Source organism: Alligator sinensis, unplaced genomic scaffold, assembly GCF_000455745.1.
Source record: "Alligator sinensis unplaced genomic scaffold, ASM45574v1 scaffold38_1, whole genome shotgun sequence".
Lineage (NCBI taxonomy): Eukaryota > Metazoa > Chordata > Crocodylia > Alligatoridae > Alligator > Alligator sinensis.
The window spans coordinates 648,359-666,583 of NW_005842179.1; the positions used below are offsets into that span (position 1 = coordinate 648,359).

At 42.5% G+C, this 18,225-nt stretch overlaps 1 protein-coding gene across 1 annotated transcript; it reads left to right on the forward strand.

The window, feature by feature from the left end:
* Positions 1–1,126: 1,126 nt before the first annotated feature.
* On the forward strand, positions 1,127–18,214 carry GPRC6A (G protein-coupled receptor class C group 6 member A). The gene is made up of 6 exons (XM_006026164.2): positions 1,127–1,320; positions 2,654–2,957; positions 5,189–6,016; positions 10,480–10,692; positions 14,070–14,193; positions 15,378–18,214. Exons 1-6 carry the CDS (start codon positions 1,127–1,129, stop codon positions 16,499–16,501), a joined length of 2,787 nt encoding a protein of 928 aa, XP_006026226.1. The 3' UTR covers positions 16,502–18,214.
* Positions 18,215–18,225: the final 11 nt, after the last annotated feature.

The window sequence follows — 18,225 nt, forward strand, 5'->3', positions numbered from 1 at the left end:
CCAATTCTTTTAATAAAACAGGATGCGTGTCAGTTTGTTTTCCATGGTTTTATTGCCTTCATTGCCAAGACTTAAAATGCAGAGGGCAAATTCTGGCTCTTAATTGAGGACCTGATCCAAAGCCCATTGAACTCAGTGCAAGGTGGATTTCAGATAAGACCCAGGGAAACTACATCCAAACTTGTGTTTTATACCAGGGTTTGTCAACCAGGGGTACAAGTACTCTTGTGGGTATTTGTGAAAGCCCTAGGGGATATGCGCGGGTGGGTGGCGATGGAGCACCACCACCTACTACCCTGCACCACTGCCTCCCAGGAGCAGGGGAGGGGGAGGGCAGCAGCACCCCTCTGCGGGGCACAGAGGCACCACCCAGCTGGCCAGATGCTGTGGGGGAGCTCACACATGGCAGCTGCCAGCACCACCAACCACCCCACGCTGTCACTGCTCTGTGTGTGCCCACTACCACCTCCTGCCCTGCTCCACATCTTGCCGCACACCACCCCTTCACTCCGCATCCGGCTGCTGGGGGTACGCTTATTAAAAAAGGTTGAAAACCCCTGTTTTATACCAAGATATTAAAAGAGGACAACTGTGAGCAAATGCAATCTGTAGACAACTGCTTTCCAGGCCTGATCAAAATTGCATTGAATTCAATAGGACTCTCTCCATTGTGTTTGGATTAGATCCTCGGAGAACTTCATGTTGTTTTTACTGGGATTTTACAAGGCTTCTTATACTTACATTAACTTGGGCAGGAAGCTATGCTTACAGAGGTACAATCCCAAATTTATACCAAAATATTTGGCATCTGTTTCATATACAATTATCTAAGAGTACAGAGCTTTTGTACCCAGAACCCAGCCTACAGACTAATCTGTTTCAAGGTTCTTCTCTCTCTCTCTCTCTCCCTCTCTCTCTCCTGTTTATGGTAGCATCACTTTAGTGGCACTGTTGAAATAACACAATCCATTTGAATTAAAAGCAAGCATCAAGTGAAGTGTGACTAGCTTTCAATGCAGACTTTTTTTCTTTGCTGCTGTTTACAGGTGAAATAGGAACAAGAGCTGTTGGCACTGCAGCCAGCTTAATTGGCTGAAGGCAACTAGTGAGGAAGGGAAATAGAAACATGGCATTAGTTGGTTTGTTGATCCTCTGCTTTGTGATTAGCTTCGATATGTCCCACTCTTGCCAGAATGCTGACGACTTTGTGGGTGCTAGTTCTCCTGGGGACATTGTTATTGGAGCTTTATTTGCAGTTCATAGGAAAATGCTACATCCAGATGAATACTCCGTAAGACCAGTGTTTCAGAATTGTGTTGGGTGAGTAATTTTGCAAACACCACAGATGAAATACCAGAATGATTTTGCTAATATCAGTCAGGTAAATTTCAGACTAGAAGACTCAAACACTTCTCAGTAAATTGCATCTCTGAATAAACTACTTCTTATAAAGAGGTGAGTCCAAAGCACCACTCTGTGGAATGAGGTGAATAATTGCATAGAGTATGGCAAAGACAAGTTCACCAGAAGGTATTATGGGCCAGGTGCATTTGAGGGATGACTCTCTTTTTGTTCACCTGTCCTTATGTGCAGATTTAACCAAGTAGTGTTGGAGCTTGAGGGTGAGCAGCCTTTGTATTTCAGTTATTGGTTTTATTTTGATTAGTTATTTGCCTAAAGTACTCTGCTCTGCTATCATGTATTATTTGGAATGAAGTAGCGGTTAAAAATAAAATGGACATAGACACATTCATGGAAATGTGTCCTTTCATCTTAAACCTGAGGCAAACCATCCAATATCACTGTGAGTTTGGGGCTTGAAAAACCTCAAATTCTGAATAGAAAAATCAGTTGAAACTTTTAGGTGTTAACTGGTTTGACTTCAGAATCATAATACAAAATTGAATGTTTTAGCATTGGTGTAAATTTAATAAACTGTTGCAGCTCTAGGTTGAAACTAAATTCATGTTTACTCAAAAAACCTTGAAAGTTTTAGAGAATCCAGCCTGAGGTCAAAGTTGGTATATTTTAATTGTGGATATGTTGCATTACTCTAGAGTTTGATCCAAAACCTACTGAAACCAATGAGAATCTTTTTATTAACTCTAGTGGGCTTTGGATTAGGCTTTTAAAACCCCTAACTGAACACTGGAGATCAGAACCTCTGAAATAGTGTCTTTTCTATAGTCCTTTCTTTTTCCTAATTCAAGCTTATGTTGGAAGAGTATTCTTCAGATAGAAAAATTATGATCATTTTGCCAGCTCCTCAGCTGGAGTATACTGGTGTAGTTCCAATGAATTCAATAGAGCTCTGCAGATTTGCCTGAGCTAAGCAACTGGTTAATTACTGCCTGCTGCTTGACAGCTGAGAATCTGGTTGTGTTCTGGTTTTGTATTTAATATATTTTTTTATTTAAATTGTATTAAGGGCATTGCGTTTTTTTCGTTACACCTTGCATTTGGATGTGAATCAAAAATACACAGTGAATAAGCTTCCCCCCTGCCCCCAGAAAATCACACACATAATGACATTTCATTTTAGTAATTTTACATTTCATTTTAGTAATTATCAAATACCAAGATATGAACTCCAAACAGTTCTTCCCTTTAATTTCTAAAGATATTAATTTTAAAATTGTGTTTTTTGTGTCAGTTTTGAAATTCAGGTGTTTCTTCAGACCCTGGCAATGATACATGCTATTGAAATGATCAACAATTCAACACTATTATCTGGAATTACACTGGGCTATGAAATCTATGACACTTGTGCAGAAGTTACAAAAGCCATGGGAGCAGCTGTGAGGTTCCTGTCTAAATTCAACACGTCCAAGGATGAGGTTGAATTCAAGTGCAACTATTCTGACTATATACCACGTGTTAAAGCCATCATTGGAGCCAGCTACTCTGAAGTAACAATGTCAGTTTCAAGGCTATTGAATTTGCAACTAATCCCACAGGTAGAAGGAATATTCTTATTTTGAATGCAGGATCAAATTAGCATTGGTATACATAGGAACAGCTCCAACCAAAATAAATGGGAGTTGCGCATGTGCATGCCAGAGTTGGATTTGGCTCAAAGGCTTTCTGGGGTCTTCAGGAATCAATGGGGAAGATGCTAACCTGACAATATCATATGAATTATAGGATAGAAAGCTGCAGGACAGTGGGGCATGATGGTTGTTGAAAACCATGGAACTAGTGAGCAAAGGGAAAGTGATCTAAAGTCTGTTGTTTCCAGAGACATCAAGCTTGGCCTGAGGTGATTTTGCTAATGTCTTGTCATCTGTTGCAAGAAAGATAAAGTTCTAATTTGAACAGATTCAGGGTTTGGTCAAACTGTGCACAGGGTGTTCAGGAAGGTTGGTATAAACCACCTTTCTACTCCTGCAGTCTTTGGAGGAGCCAAAGACTACTGGAATATATAGCTCCCCAGGTTCACTGCATCCCTTCCCTAAACATCCTTTTCCATCCTCAGCACACTCCCTACATACAGGGAGTGGAACTGGTGAGACTACTTAGATGCTGAAATCTAGGCATGCATATAAGTACCTGCCTTTGGTACTTTTGCTCCGTCAGACTAAAAGGATGGAGTTAAGGCCAGGATCTAGTCCTGACCATGTTAAAGGAAATTCCTTCACACTTAAACTTGCTGCATCTGCTGCTGAAAGTAGAGCATACAGCATCTAGGCTAGAAGGTAGGGTCACAGTAAAGAGATAGAAAAAGACATAGTAGTATCATGGAGTCCAGCCAACCACTGTAGCAAGAAATGGTCATTCTGCACGCCCAACAGATGTAGCAAATATTAAACTTAACACTCCATCTGATCTTATTCAAAAGCTATCTTGCAGTGAACCAAGTCTTGCATTGTCACAGGCAGTGTGAGAATTAAGGGGAGGTTCGGGGGCTGATCCCCCTCCCCCCCCCCATAAGAGATGAAAGCCCCCCCTGTAAGATTTGAAAATCAACCTGGGGAGAGGGTCTCCGATTGGTTTGCTCCTTCACTTTGGTGATTTCATTATCAATGAACCATAAGACCCAGGAGTTCAGCACACTTCACTTCTGGTAGGAGGTAGGAGATACTGTCTCTACAAACCATTCTTTCTTGTCAGCTTTAATAAGCAGAAATGAAGACTATTCTTAGTCCTGGCCTGGCCTGGTGGCTAGAACATGTTGCTGGGAAGTGGGAGACGCTCTGCATGAGGAGAGCCAAGCGCTCTCATCTCCCACTGCCTGGGCCAGTGTCCCCACTTTTAGGTAATTAGACTAAAAGGTAAGTGAGTTGCTGCTCTTCCTTTCTATCACACAGTCGCTAATCATGTGCTTAATATATGAGGGGTTGCACAGGGTAACAAGCTTTCCCTGGTAGAATAAAATCATCTGCTGTACTGGTGTGGACCTTTTCTGAGCATGCTTGGAAAGGTAAGGTGAGGTACAGGATATCAGAGAGAGAAGAGGAGGAAGCACGTTCTAAAAACCAGGTAAATGCCCCCAAATGCCACTTACGCAGCCAAAGTTAGGCACCTAGTTGCCCGTACACATTCCAGGAGGCTGCTCCGACCTGTGCTTACAGCGCCTTGAAGCAGAATTGATTAATTGAGTCTGCTGGAGCATGGTAATTAGCATACTCCAGCCAGCCTTTGCATCTCATGTATCAGCATCTCTGCACTTCAAAATGGTGGTGGGGGCACTTTAACTAAAGCTCGTTTGACAAGTTTTAAATAAAGCACCCCTGCCGCCATTTTGAAGTGCAAGAATGCTAATACACAAGATGCTCTGGCCCTTTAATTAAAGTGCCCCACCCCCAGAGCACATGTATAAACATCCCTAAGTATTACTTACCTGCCTGAAAGGGAGCTGGATTTGGGCCTAAGCATCTGGCATACTTGGGAGCAGTAAGGGGTAGGGAGAAGGCACAGCAGGGCCATGGAATGGCAGAGCTGCAATACAATGTTTTGGTTGACCCTGGGCTACTCAAAAAGTCTCCAAGAGTAGCCTGTAGCTAGCCCTTATATGGTCAGAGGCAGAAAGATGGCTTAGAGCTACCTCTATCTTCATCTGTAACAAGTTCACACTTGGAACACCAATTGGGGCAACCCTAAGCACATTAAAAGAAAGCAGTTGTACTGGCTTTGGATCTCTTAGCATCTACTCAGAATTTCTGTAACTATTTACTCTGTCCCTTTCTAGGTGAGTCAGGCATCCTCTGCTGAAATCCTCAGTGACAAAATCCGATTTCCTTCCTTTCTACGTACTGTGCCTAGTGATTTATATCAGACAAGAGCAATGGCCCGCTTGATCCATATGTCTGGGTGGAATTGGATTGGAATCATAGCCACTGATGATGATTATGGGCGCTTTGCTCTGGAGAGCTTTGGGATACAGGCCATGGCGAACAACGTCTGTATTGCTTATAAAGAGATGTTACCAGCCTTTCTCTCTGATAGCACCATTAATGCCAAAGTTAATCAAGCATTTGAGAAGATTATCGAGGAAACCAGGGTAAACGTAATTGTTGTTTTTATGAGACAATTCCATGTGATGAGACTATTTCAAAAAGCCATTGAGAGGAACATAAATAAAGTCTGGATTGCAAGCGATAACTGGTCAGCTGCTGTCAAGGTTAGCATGATTCCCTACATCAAGCGCCTTGGAACAGTGGTGGGATTTGCATTCAAAAGTGGAAACATATCTACATTCCATGACTTCTTGAAAACTCTGCATGCAAAGCCCATGGAAAATAACAAGTTTCTAAATGAATACATGCTACTTTTGTCCGCCTGTGCCCATGTAAAGGACCAGGAATTGAATAACTGCATTTCAAATTGCACCCAGGAGAGTTTAATGTACAAGGCTGGAGAAAACAATCAAACCTTGAAAGATGATTTTCTGATTGCCAACATTGAGCCTGGATTTATCCACAGTACTATGCTGGCAGTCCAAACTATTGCATATGCCATTCGGGAGCAGTGCCAAGACAGGAATTGCAAAAATCCCTTTGCTTTTGCTCCCTGGGAGGTACGGGTAAATTCTTCTTTGCTGCTTCTTCTATGTGCATTCTTCATTCCCTTGTATTTCTTCCTTGCTTCTTACCCGAGTTGACCAGCCAAACACTTGTGTCTTCTCTCACTGCGTAGTCTAGTCTACTTCCTGTTAAGTCCCTTCTTCTTCATTGCCTATAGATCCATCATCTTGGATACAAAGAATTATCTAACTCAAGTGTGGCTAACAGGTGCTACACTTGCCACAAGTGGCACAGACAGCCTCTTTGTGTGTCACATGGCAGATCAGGGAGAGGGCAGGCAGCACAGCAGCAAACAGAGCAGAAAGCAGAACAGCAAATCAGGCAGGGAGCAGAATAGCAGATTGGGCAGGGAGTGCAGGAAGCAGATAGCAAAGCAGCAGATCAGGTAGGGGAAGGGGATCAAAGTGTCAATCAAGGAACTTTTGATTGAAAGTTAAAATGATTTATTTTGTGTGTGTTTGTGTTAACCCTGATTTCTCCTGCTGTTTCCTCCACAAAACCATCCTCAAAATATAGATTCTAGGCAGAGTGAGCTATGAGAAAACCAGACACTATTTCTTAAGGGTGGGTAAAGTACATTGCCTAAAATCTATCTGTTTTCAGAATCATTTTGGTGAGGAAACAGAAGGAGAAATCAAACCAATAAATCTGACCTGACCTTTTTACCCAAGTACTTTGTCAGGACTATTCACTTTTACACACTTTTACTAAGAGAGTTAAGCAAAGTTCATTCGAAAGGCAAACAAACACTGATGGCCCCTGACCTGATGTGATTGCTTCTTCCAGAGCAGAACAGGTCAAACCAAGATAGGATGTAAAGAAAACAACAAATATCAATCTCCTACATAAATGGCCAAATTCAGGCATGGGGAAAGTAGATATTATAAACTCCAGTGAATTTGAACTCTCATTATGTCTCAGTTTAACTCAAAACCTACTGGAGTAGCTAAAGACCCAGAACATGAGGAGAAAGAGAGGTGACTTAACCCTTTGAACTGGTTTGAAAGTGTATCCCCCAAGAATTTATACTTTAACTATACCAAAGAATATATAGATAAAATTTAGGCTGAAACTGAATCCTGGACACAGAACCATGTACTGAGGAATGAGGACATCAGGGAAGTTTCAACTCTTGCAATAATTATTATAACTAATAATAACAAATTAGACACTTTGAGCTGAAGTTCTCATAACCAATAATGTAACTGGGGAGGAGGGGGAGAGATAACCAGGGGAGCTGCCCCAGGCACTGCCTTTGTAGTGGGGCACAAAAATAGCCACTGCCGTGGCGGACTGCACTGCTGCCATTGGCACCATGGCAGCTGGCACTGCCCTGTACATTGCGGCTGCCCTGCTATGCTTCAACTAAAAATGTATTGTAAAACTCTCTTATTGTGTCCCCTTTTGAAACCAATGATACACCTGAAGTACAAAAAGGTCACATGATGTGCCCAGGGACATGCACAGTGGTTATAATCTCCTGTTCCCTCTTATACCATGACTAATGTAGTAGACTATGTCCAACTGGAATGTAAATGTACAAATTAGAACCCCATTTAGACACTCTTGTAAAATGGAGGAAAATGAGGTGTGGATGACTGCATCAATAAAATAAATGATGTTTGTTCTCATGGCTCAGTTTCATATAGCCATGGCATTTGTGGATGGCATTATGCTATAATGATGTAATAGTCTATTGCAAAACCATGGCTTCCAAACCAGGACTCCAAAGAGATAGGGCTTTTCAATAGACTTCAACTGAACCATCCATCCAGACCTCATTCTGTTGACATTAATTTAACCTTTCACACCTAAAGTTTTTACTCATGCCAGGTAAAGTAGGTAAATTTCTGTCTAAACTAAGAAGCATGGAATCAGTGACTGTAATATTACTTACAGGTCCTGTCCTCTGGGACAATGATGAATGAATGATGTGTGCCTTAACAAACCTTTAATTTGAGGGTGGAAACAGACTTTACCTTTGTGCTGCCAGAAATTTTTTTATGGCAGAACAAAAGCCAAGCAAACAGATGGCCATGCCCGCTGTCGTGCCACAAATGCCCATAGTTTGTGGCAGCAACACAGGTGGTAATAGTTTCTGCTGCTTTATTGCAGCAGATGTTTGCTTGCTTTATGCATAAGCTTAGGCAGCCCAGAGATGCTTGCACTCTCCAGGTGCCCCAGGCAGGCACCCCCGTGGCTTGAAGCCCCAGATCCTATGTGCCCTGAGAATTCCCATACAGGATTGGGGCCTTTAATCCCCTAGAGACCCTGCTCAGCTTTCTCCTGTTACAGAGGCACACCCTGGGAAATCTCTTTGTAAGCAGAGAATCCCTGCTTTCTCTGCTTACAGTAACACACTGCAAAGATTCCCTGGGGCACAGCTCTGTAGGTGGAGAAACTGGGTTTCTAAGTTTAGAGATGTGCCCTAGGGAATCTCGAAAGAGCATCTCTAAGCTGGGTTTCCTCACTTAGAGATGCACTCTGGGGAATCTCTGAGCTGTGTCTCTAAGTGGGAAAATTTGGGGTTCCCTGCTTACAGAGACCTGCTCTAGAGATTGCCAGGGGCACATCTCTGCAAACAGGAAACCTTGGCTTCCCGGTCTTCCAGAGACACACTCTGGGGAATCTCTGAGGTGAGTCTCCGTAAGCAAGGAACGTGTTGTTCATTGTCCTACAGGATCAGGCCCCTATCTGGTGCACAACAATGGGCAAAGTGTATTTTGCTCATTGAAGTGAACACATCCTGCCACAGCTGATCCACTTCATTAGACAATACCGCTTTATAGCCTGACTTTCTGTGATGAGAAAGGGTTAACATTTTATCCTGAGAGAATCAGACCAGTGTTATACTATAAAACCAATTCATTGTCTTAATGCAGCACTTCTGTTCTGATACTCCTTCTAGCATAGAAAATACAACATTGTCAGCTGCTGTCAGGCAATTCAGCTTCCATAATATGAATTAAAAAGAATCACATAGGGCTGGGATGTCAATCTTAACTGGCCCTCCAGGCCAGATACAGGCTACTGGGCTCCTTACAGGCCAGATCTGGACCTACTAGTGGTGGTGAGGCAAGTGGCAGTAGCACAGGGGCTAAGGTAGCCATCACTGCCCCCACCCCGCTACATGTGTTTCCAACAGGCCTTTGTACCCAGGAATTGGCCACAGGCACCATCCCTACTCACCCTGCCTCTGAATTCCTGGCCTTCCCAGGAGCCCCACAGCCCAGATGAAATGGCTCTGCAGGCTGGATCCAGCCCAGGGACTGTATCTTTGGCACCCCTGACATGTTTTATCATAGAAACATGGATTTGAAGCTCTGGCAGCTCTACAGACTTGCAATTCTGGTAGTTTCACAAATCTAGAAGCAAAGAACTTTGTCCAAGAAAAACTTTTTTCAATTTAACAAATATTCTGTGTGAAATGTTACCTACTAAGTCTTCTAATGTTCAAACCACAGGACCAGATAAGAGATGCAGGCTGTACTGAAGGTGCTGATTGCTATATAATGCTCAAATCAGAAGAAGCCCACTATTCAAAAAGCATTTCTAATTTTGGGTATCCGGCCTGAGACAGCCAGAGTCTAATATTCAGTGTTGTTGAATATTGAATTCTCTAAGGCTCGGCCCCTCTAGAAAAAGACCAAGTGTCTTTAAACCTAAGCATCTAGAAAACTGAGGTACCCAAATGTATAGGCTACTTTTGAAGTGTTAGGACTCAAGTTCTTTGTAACTTAGGCCCCAACTCTCCTTTCATGTACACCAGTGAAATTTAGAAGTAATTGCCCTAAACTGCATGCTTAGACCAGGGATTTACTATTATATTTGTGCACGTGACAAAATAAATTGACCTAATCAATGTGTTTTCAAAAGAATGGTTCCTTGATTTTGTTCATACAGAATGTGGAAAAGCACAAATATTTTAATGACTAGCAAGAATATTAACTTCAAATATCCTTCCCAGCTCTAGGCATTAGGTGACTCATCCTAAGAAGAACAGTTTCAAAGGCTAAGGCTCATACAGACTTGAACATGATCAGAGCTTTGGGTAAGATTAGGTCTGGATCCAATTTGAATCCAAACTTAGTCCATCTCTAGGTTGAATGTAGCTGTACAACAGCAGCTGGCATCAGGGCAGATTTCCTACAAAAGGAATAATTCTGAAGGCCTCTTTATCCCTTGTCAGCAGGTAAAACTACATTTTAAGGACCATAAATCAATATATTTTAAGGCTATAGAGGCTGCTTTCACTATCTAGTCTCATCTGCTGCATCATGTCATTTTATAGGAAGAGGCCAGACTAGAAAATTGTAATGGTCCCTTCTGACTTTAAAATCCCTATACACCTAAAAAAAGTAGTGTTTTTATCTACATGTGGCCATATAAAAAGATCATTTGTTCCAAGCTGAAATGGTATTGATGTGTGCCATGTTTATTATTTTTACTGCTATAGCTTCTTGAAAAACTGAAGAAAGTCAAAATAACTGACCGTGAAAAAGAAGTTCATTTTGATGCCAAAGGAGACATGAACACTGGGTATGATGTGCTCCTCTGGAAGGAAATCAATGGGCAGATGGAGATCACCAATATGGCTGAATATGACCTGCAGAAAGATGATTTTATCTTCCCAGATGAAGAGAAAAAAACTGAATTTTTGAATTTAAAGGTATTTGGCACACATGCTCTTAGTTTGTCAAACAGTGGTGTGTAGAGTTGCATATCCTCCTCTGGCAGTATCTCGCACTTCTAGTGTGTATTAACTATTAATCATTTATGGGCTTACTATTACTAACAAAGATTCCTCCTAACTCTTAGTGCTCAACTGTCCCATTACTTTCATTAAAATTCTGCCACCCTCATATACGCTAAGTAGGATTTGAATGTGAGAGTAAACTCACAGTTTTCAATTGAAATATATCTCAAATTCCTCCATAAGATGTTTCCCTATCAGTTTACCCATTATGTCTGTCATAAGGATTATTCATAAGAACTTTAAAGTATCGTTCTAATAGAACAAGTCACTATATAGGAACATAATTTTTGTAGCACATCCTTTTTTCTTTTTCAGTATTAGGGGTCTTATATGATCAAGTTGGTCTTGTTGTATGATCAAGTTGACCCTGCAGGGTCAGCACAGCTAAAAGCAAGTGAGTTAGATTGCTTTACATTTGCTGTATTACCCTACTGCCACCAGTAGCACTGTATAGCAGTTTCAACCATTTCCATTTGTCCATTCTCATTTCTTTCAGTGCCATTACAGGTTATAACTTGATTGTGCAACTGTGATTGAACACCTATTCTGTCCTACAAAATTGTTATTACTGATAAGGCATGCAATTTGTCTTGGGAGAGTCGCTGCTCTTCCAGGAGAAACCACAAGTGTATACATGTTCATGCTTTTTCTCCCAGAGCGAAAATGGCTGCTCCAGGAGGAAAATAACCTAGGAACAACCTGAGTTAAATCGCTCCCAGGAGAGTGAATGTCTGTACATGCTTTGGCTTCTCTCAGGAGAGAATATAATCCTCCAGCATCCCTCTTCCCCCATGCCTACAAAGACTGTGTGTCTCTTGCTGGACTTTGCTGCTCCAGCAAAGAGCAGAACGGGCCCCTTCACAATCCCCACATTGTGCTTCAGGGAAACACAGGCTGACCATGGGTAGTCTGGGTCAGGCAATCAGGACTGACCTATGCACTGCTAACATCTGTTGCCAGACAGACTAAGGGAACCTGCAAAGCATGCTAAGATATATGCACAGGGTCCCCCCTGTCTACACAGTGTCAGCACTGTGGGATCTCCATTTTCTAGGGCAGCAGTTTTCAAACTGTGCACAGTCCCCTGGGGGGGGGCGGTGTGGAGGAACATGGGGAGGCTGGGCACAGTGCAAGGGGGCACGGGCAAGAAGTTTGCAAGAAAGTGGTGCCACTGCAGCCTCATGAGGGAATGTGGGGTCTGTGAGCCCCAGTCAGGCTCCTCCAGCAGGCTGCTACACCTCTGGGAGCCCGATGTGGCAGGTGCACAGCCTAGAGCTGCAGTGAGGCCATTGCAGGAAGCACGGAAGTGGCAGCAGGTGGAGCCCACCCCACTGAGCCAAGCTGAGCCCCAGTGGCTGCTAGGATGAGAGGTGCTCTGTGCCTGACTGCACTGCTTTGAGGGGTGGGGTCAAGCATGAATGTAAACATAACTCAAAGTGGGGGCTCAGCTCAAAAAGTTTGAAAACTGCTGCTCTAGGGTCTCAGTACTCAAATATCTGTACACACGGCTCTGGGTAAATTTTTCTACCAGGAGAACAAAACTGGGAGAATTCTCCAGGATTATTGGAATGTATGTACCTAGCCAATGATAAAAGCAGGGAAAGACAGAAGCCTGCATGAGATTAAGGATCAAATGTTTAAAATCAGCAAAATCCTGAATCCAATATGGATTTAGGCACCTAAAATGTATGCAGTTCTCCACTCAGCAGGTTAGACTTTCATGCAAGGCTGGATGTAGTGGTTCTACCACCTGGGAAGCAGAGTCTGCATCCCTGAGGGCCAGCATCTCTGCCTTTTCTTATATTATTTTATTTTAAAACATGGCCAGAGAAAAGCAGTTGTGCTTTTCTGAAGTAGTTTAAGGTTAAAGCATTCACAAAGGAAGTGGGAGATCCAGGTATAACATTGTCCTCAGAATGTTTCCATATTCCTCATTAAGCTGTCATTCAATAAAATACAGATGCAGTCCTTGGAACAGAGACAAACTTTGCCCTTTTCCAGATAAGTGCCCTAAATACCAAGTTACAGAGAGTGGTGTCCTTTTGCATCATCTGTCCTGATCTCTCTTTGTGACCAACAAGTTGGTTTCTACATAAGTTTAACCAGATGGCTGAGGAACACTCCTCGCGTCCTACATAACCTACATCCTGGTACTTAAGGCATTCCTTTGGGGAGGTGGGAGATTTGGAGCTGAATGTCTCAAGCTGTTAAGAGAATTGAATTTGAGTCTACCATGTTGTATCACCACTGGAATAATATATAAAATAGAACACAGCCCCCACATTTTGTGTGGAGCCCAGTCCTGTAGTTGTATGCTGTGGTCTGGGAATGCCTGCCAAATCAAACCCTTGGATGGTGGAAGTTCTAGGTGTAACTTTAGGTACTTGGGCAACTTTTAAGTCATAAAGATGCCTACGTACTTTAAATGCCTCTAGGAACAGGATTTGGTTGAACAAGAGTTTTCATAATTGCAATATGGGTGTAGATGCCTGAATTCCTTCTAAAATTCCATTGAAAGCATGGAAGTGTTAGAAACCTAAGTCCATTTTAAAAAAGACACAGAGGCCAGATCCAGACGTGCAGGCACATGTGGTTTGTGGCACCACAAACCTTTTTATGGCACTACAAACCACATTAAAATGTGCCCTGCACTGCAAATTTGCAGCATGGGGTCAAAATTTACTATCAGGAAATCCCAGGAGCAAAAAACCAAAATGCTGCAAAAAAAGCAGTGCAGCACATACCACAGGAGTGTGCACTAGCAGACACAGTGCTGGCCAGAGGGTCTCCCCTCTTCTACTTCCACCCTGGCTCCCCCAGCATGTTGGGAGCTGGAAGGAGTGGGGAAATGGCAGTTTCTCCAAAGCAAGACACTTTACCCTGCACCAAAGTACACATGCAGGGGTGTGTGCAGCTTTGTGCTGCTAATTTTTGCCACTGCAAGAGCAAACCCCTGCATGTGGGGATACACCCAAAGTCAGTATTTAGGCACCTAATTTCTACTGATGTGAGCTACCTGCCTAGGAATCTGCATAAAAATCAATGGGACTTGAAATCTTTTCAAAATCTGCCCACTGTTTTACTGGTAATGCACTGAAATCCAATTAGCATGGAATCCCACCCTGGAATGTTATAGAGTTCTTTGCAGGATCTTTGACACATCTTTTAAGTTCAAAAGCTTGATCCAAATGCAGAATGAGATGAGCACTGTTTATTCTAAATGGAAAGTGTTCTTAGGAATTAATTGTGCTTGGGCCGCTTTTTTGTTTGTTTTCTCCACAACATTGCAGAAATTTTGGTCAAAATGTTCCCAGGAATGCAGGCCAGGGCAAATGAAGAAGGTTACAGCAAGTCCACACACATGCTGCTATGAGTGTGTGTATTGCCCAGAGAACCATTACAGCAATCAGACAGGTAAATAACCGCGAGTCAAATAAAGAGACCCATACAGTTGTTTTAAGTATATACAGCTATATGCCTTGGTAACTGGAAAATAACTTTGTAATAAGCAAAATATATTTGTATATGTTTACATGATTTTAAAAAAGCAATTGCATGTTCCAAAGATAAAGCAGCTAGATGCCCCAGTTGACCAAGGTTGATACATGGGTTCAGGAGGAAAGGTATGAGCTAGAGTAAGGTGGAGGATGTTCTGGAAGATTGTGGCGTAGACTCTTGCTCCCACTGAAGCATGAATTTCCTAACTGCACTGCTCTCTATCTGCTTTACCAAATGAATAGTAATTGCAAGATGCAGTGTCTCAGCTTCAAAACATGCTGGAGAAAGTACTGAATAATGTTTGACCTGTAGCCTGGTGGTTAGAATACTGTGCTGAGAAGTCAGTGAACTACAGATTCAAATACCTTCTGGGTGAGGAGTAGACCTAGAACCTGGGCAAGGGCCCTAACCACTCAGCTAATGGGGCTGCAATGTAAGAGTAGTCTTCTTTGCCCCCCTCTCCCTTATTTCTTCTGGGACTTACCCTTAGGTATATACATAGCTGAAGTGGGGTTTGAAAGAGGATGGAGCTAGATTGTTTTCAGTGTTGGCAGATGCCAGAACAAGGAGCAACCATTGCAAGTTGCAGCACGAGAAGTTTAGGCTAGATATTAGGAAGAATTTTCTCACTAGGAGGGTAGTAAAACACTGGAACAGGTTACCCAGAGTGGTGGTGGAAGCTCCATCCTTGGAGGTTTTCAAAACCCAGCTAGACAAAGCTTTGGCTGGGATTATCTAGTTGGGGATGGCCCCTCTTTGAACAGGGGGTTGGACTAGATGATCTCCTGAGGTCCCTTCCAACCCTAATTTTCTATGATTCTATAATATTTGCCTGTCTCGTGCATAGCCCACTATGCATGCTCTATAGTTGTGTAGATGCTTATATGTCCACATTGCACAGGTATCAAAATCCCAAACTATGTTTACCTGCCAAATATGCAACTTCTGTTCCTGAAAAATTGCCATTTACTTGCATAAAGCAAAATAGAATTCTGTCTTACATTTCTCCTGCTTGAGAGCTCTGAACAAATGTTCTGTCTCCAATAATCTGTTTAGACATTGGGGGTCTTTTAAAGTGATTTCCATTTTTCCATTTTTAGATATGGATCACTGCTATCTATGCAACAACAAAACTCACTGGTCCCCTGTGAACAGTACTAGATGCCACAAAAAGACAGTACAGTACCTCAACTGGAATGACTGGTTTGCTGTTTTGCTACTGATCCTCTCTGGACTTGGGGTTGTTTTGATTGTTATAATTAGTGCAATATTTACTAGATACCTAGACACCCCAGTAGTAAAGGCATCAGGTGGTTTAGCAATCTGCTATGTTATACTCCTCTGCCACTTCTTCATTTTTTTTAGCACTGGCTTTTTCATTGGTGAACCAAGGGAATTCAAATGTAAAACAAGGCAAGCTCTCTTTGGCATAAGTTTTGTCCTCTGCATCTCTTGCATTTTAATGAAGTCACTTAAAATTTTACTGGCCTTCAGCTTTGATCCCAAGATTCAGAATTTCCTGAAGTCTCTCTACAAGCCTATTCCCATAGCAGTGACCTGCACTGGAATTCAAGTTATCATTTGCACTTTCTGGGTAATATTTAGAAGCCCTTTTGTTGAACAAAATTTTTCCATTCGTGAAGTTATTATACTGGAATGTAATGAGGGTTCTATTGTGGCTTTAGGAATCATGTTAGGTTATATAGCTACTCTGGCTTTTATTTGCTTCATATTTGCTTTTAAAGGTAGGAAACTACCAGAGAATTACAATGAAGCTAAATTCATAACCTTTGGCATGCTCATTTATTTCATAGCATGGATTATATTTATCCCTGTCTACACGACTACGTTTGGCAAATACCTGCCTGCTGTTGAGATCATTGTCATTTTAATATCAAACTATGGAATCCTCTGCTGCACCTTCCTTCCCAAATGTTATATCATACTGTATAAGCAAGAGGCAAATACCAAATCTGCTTTTCTCAAAACGATTTACAGCTATTCTTCCAAGAGTGCAGGCAGCCTTACTGTTAGCCAGATTTCTTTGGAGACCAAGTGTCCAGTCCCACAGTTTCCAATCACAAACTCTTGTTGTAAATCAGAAAAAATCTCTGTGAATGGCAACTACCATTTTCAGATGCCTGGGCAGAAATTAATAAGAGGGAAATTATCTCCAAAAAATGTAGCTGGGATAATGCCCAGGAAGAGGTTGTCTAGCATTTGACTATGGAAAACTGGCCAGATAGGGAATGAACCCTTTTAGTGAAACAGGCTCTTGGTCTCCTCTCCTTCTAGTCTCCCTAAGGACCCTCTCCAGCCTCCATAAGGTGTAGTGTTCTAGTATGCAGGAAAAAAACTGCAGGTGGACATCACTAGTTTAGGAGTTGCCTTCCTGACATGCAAAAGGAAAACATGCCCTTTATTTTACAGAAATAGGAGAGTGAAAGTGCTCAAATAATATGGGACTGGAAGGGACTTTTGGGGGCATGGAGTCTAGTCCCTGCCATGGCTGGCAACCACATCATATCATCCCTCCAAAAATGTATGCCGCTGCACTCCATGGTAAAATAGTGACTGTTTTTTTCATCCCAACTTATCACTACTTTTGTGAGTAGAACCCTTCTGATTCTCAGTCTGATTTTCACCTGAGCCAACACTGCCCTTTAGCTTAAATACCTCTTCTTCCTTCCCCTGAACTCTTTATAGAGAGTAATCATACTTCCTCTCAGCCTCAATTTTGCCAAGCTAACCACACTAAACTCTTTTAGTTTCCTCTAATAAGGCAGTCTCTTATTCCCTGCTAGCCCTTCTCTGCACCTGTATAGATTAGACTGAATCATTTTTAAATGTGGATGCCCAGAATTACAAACAGTATTCCACATGTGGTCTCATTAGGGTCTTGAACAACGGCCTTAAATTTCCCTATACTTACCATGGAAATGAATAGTCAAGAAGACAAACCAATTTAAATATTAAGGACAGCTATGTAACTACAGTAATCTTTATCCTCCTTCTCTCTACCCCCTCCCCTCCAGTAGTATAGTTATAGTTCCAGTGTATGCCAAAGAAAGACTCTATTAAGATAGAGGTATCAAACTCATTTTGGGTCCTGGGTTGGATTTGGACCACAGGACTCCTTATGGATCAGATCCAGCCTGGAGCATGAGGAAGAGACAGTGGTCAAAGCCAGCATGGCAGTGGCAACAACAGCCATTGCAGCAACAGCAGCACCTACCACATCCACCACAGTTTCAGTGGCCACTGCAGTGGCAGTGGTAGAAGCCGTGGTGTCCCAGGTGGCTGTAGGGTGATTAAGGGCTGTGTTGGATGGCTCTCATTCCCCCCCTGCCACTGATGCCCATGTCCACTGGGACCCTGAGGCCCCAGATCCTGCAGCAGCCTATGTCCCCTTCTAGCCATGCCTCCAAACTCTCCAGCTTACTGTGCTGCATCCAGCTTTCAAATCATGTGTTTGACATCCTTGAATTAAGGGAAGCTGCCCTAGATTGCTTGTCCAGAGCTGTTGTCTTGTCCAAAGAAGGTAGAAATTTGTATTCAAATTTATTATTAGCATGCACTTAGCAATAAAGAATTCTCTGAAATAAATAACGATGGATAAAATCTATGCAAAAAGAGTTAGGGAGATCTTACCTTTTGTAATAGTATAAAAGGCTGATCTTAAAAACAACAAAACAGCATCTCTGACACCCAGCAGTAGCACAAATGTTAACTAACATTAATTAAAGATTTGTCCATGTGAGAAAAGCCTCTGCTGCCTAGGTGCACTAGTAGAGCCCCCTGGTAGATATGCAGTGTACTCTGTCAGAAAGGGTGAATCCAGATGAGCATGCACATCCAGTGGCATATTCGTGCCACCGCTTTGTGCCCCAGGGCACACCCCTACACCTGCACTTCAGTGCATGCCAAATCATCCCAGGTTGGGTAGGG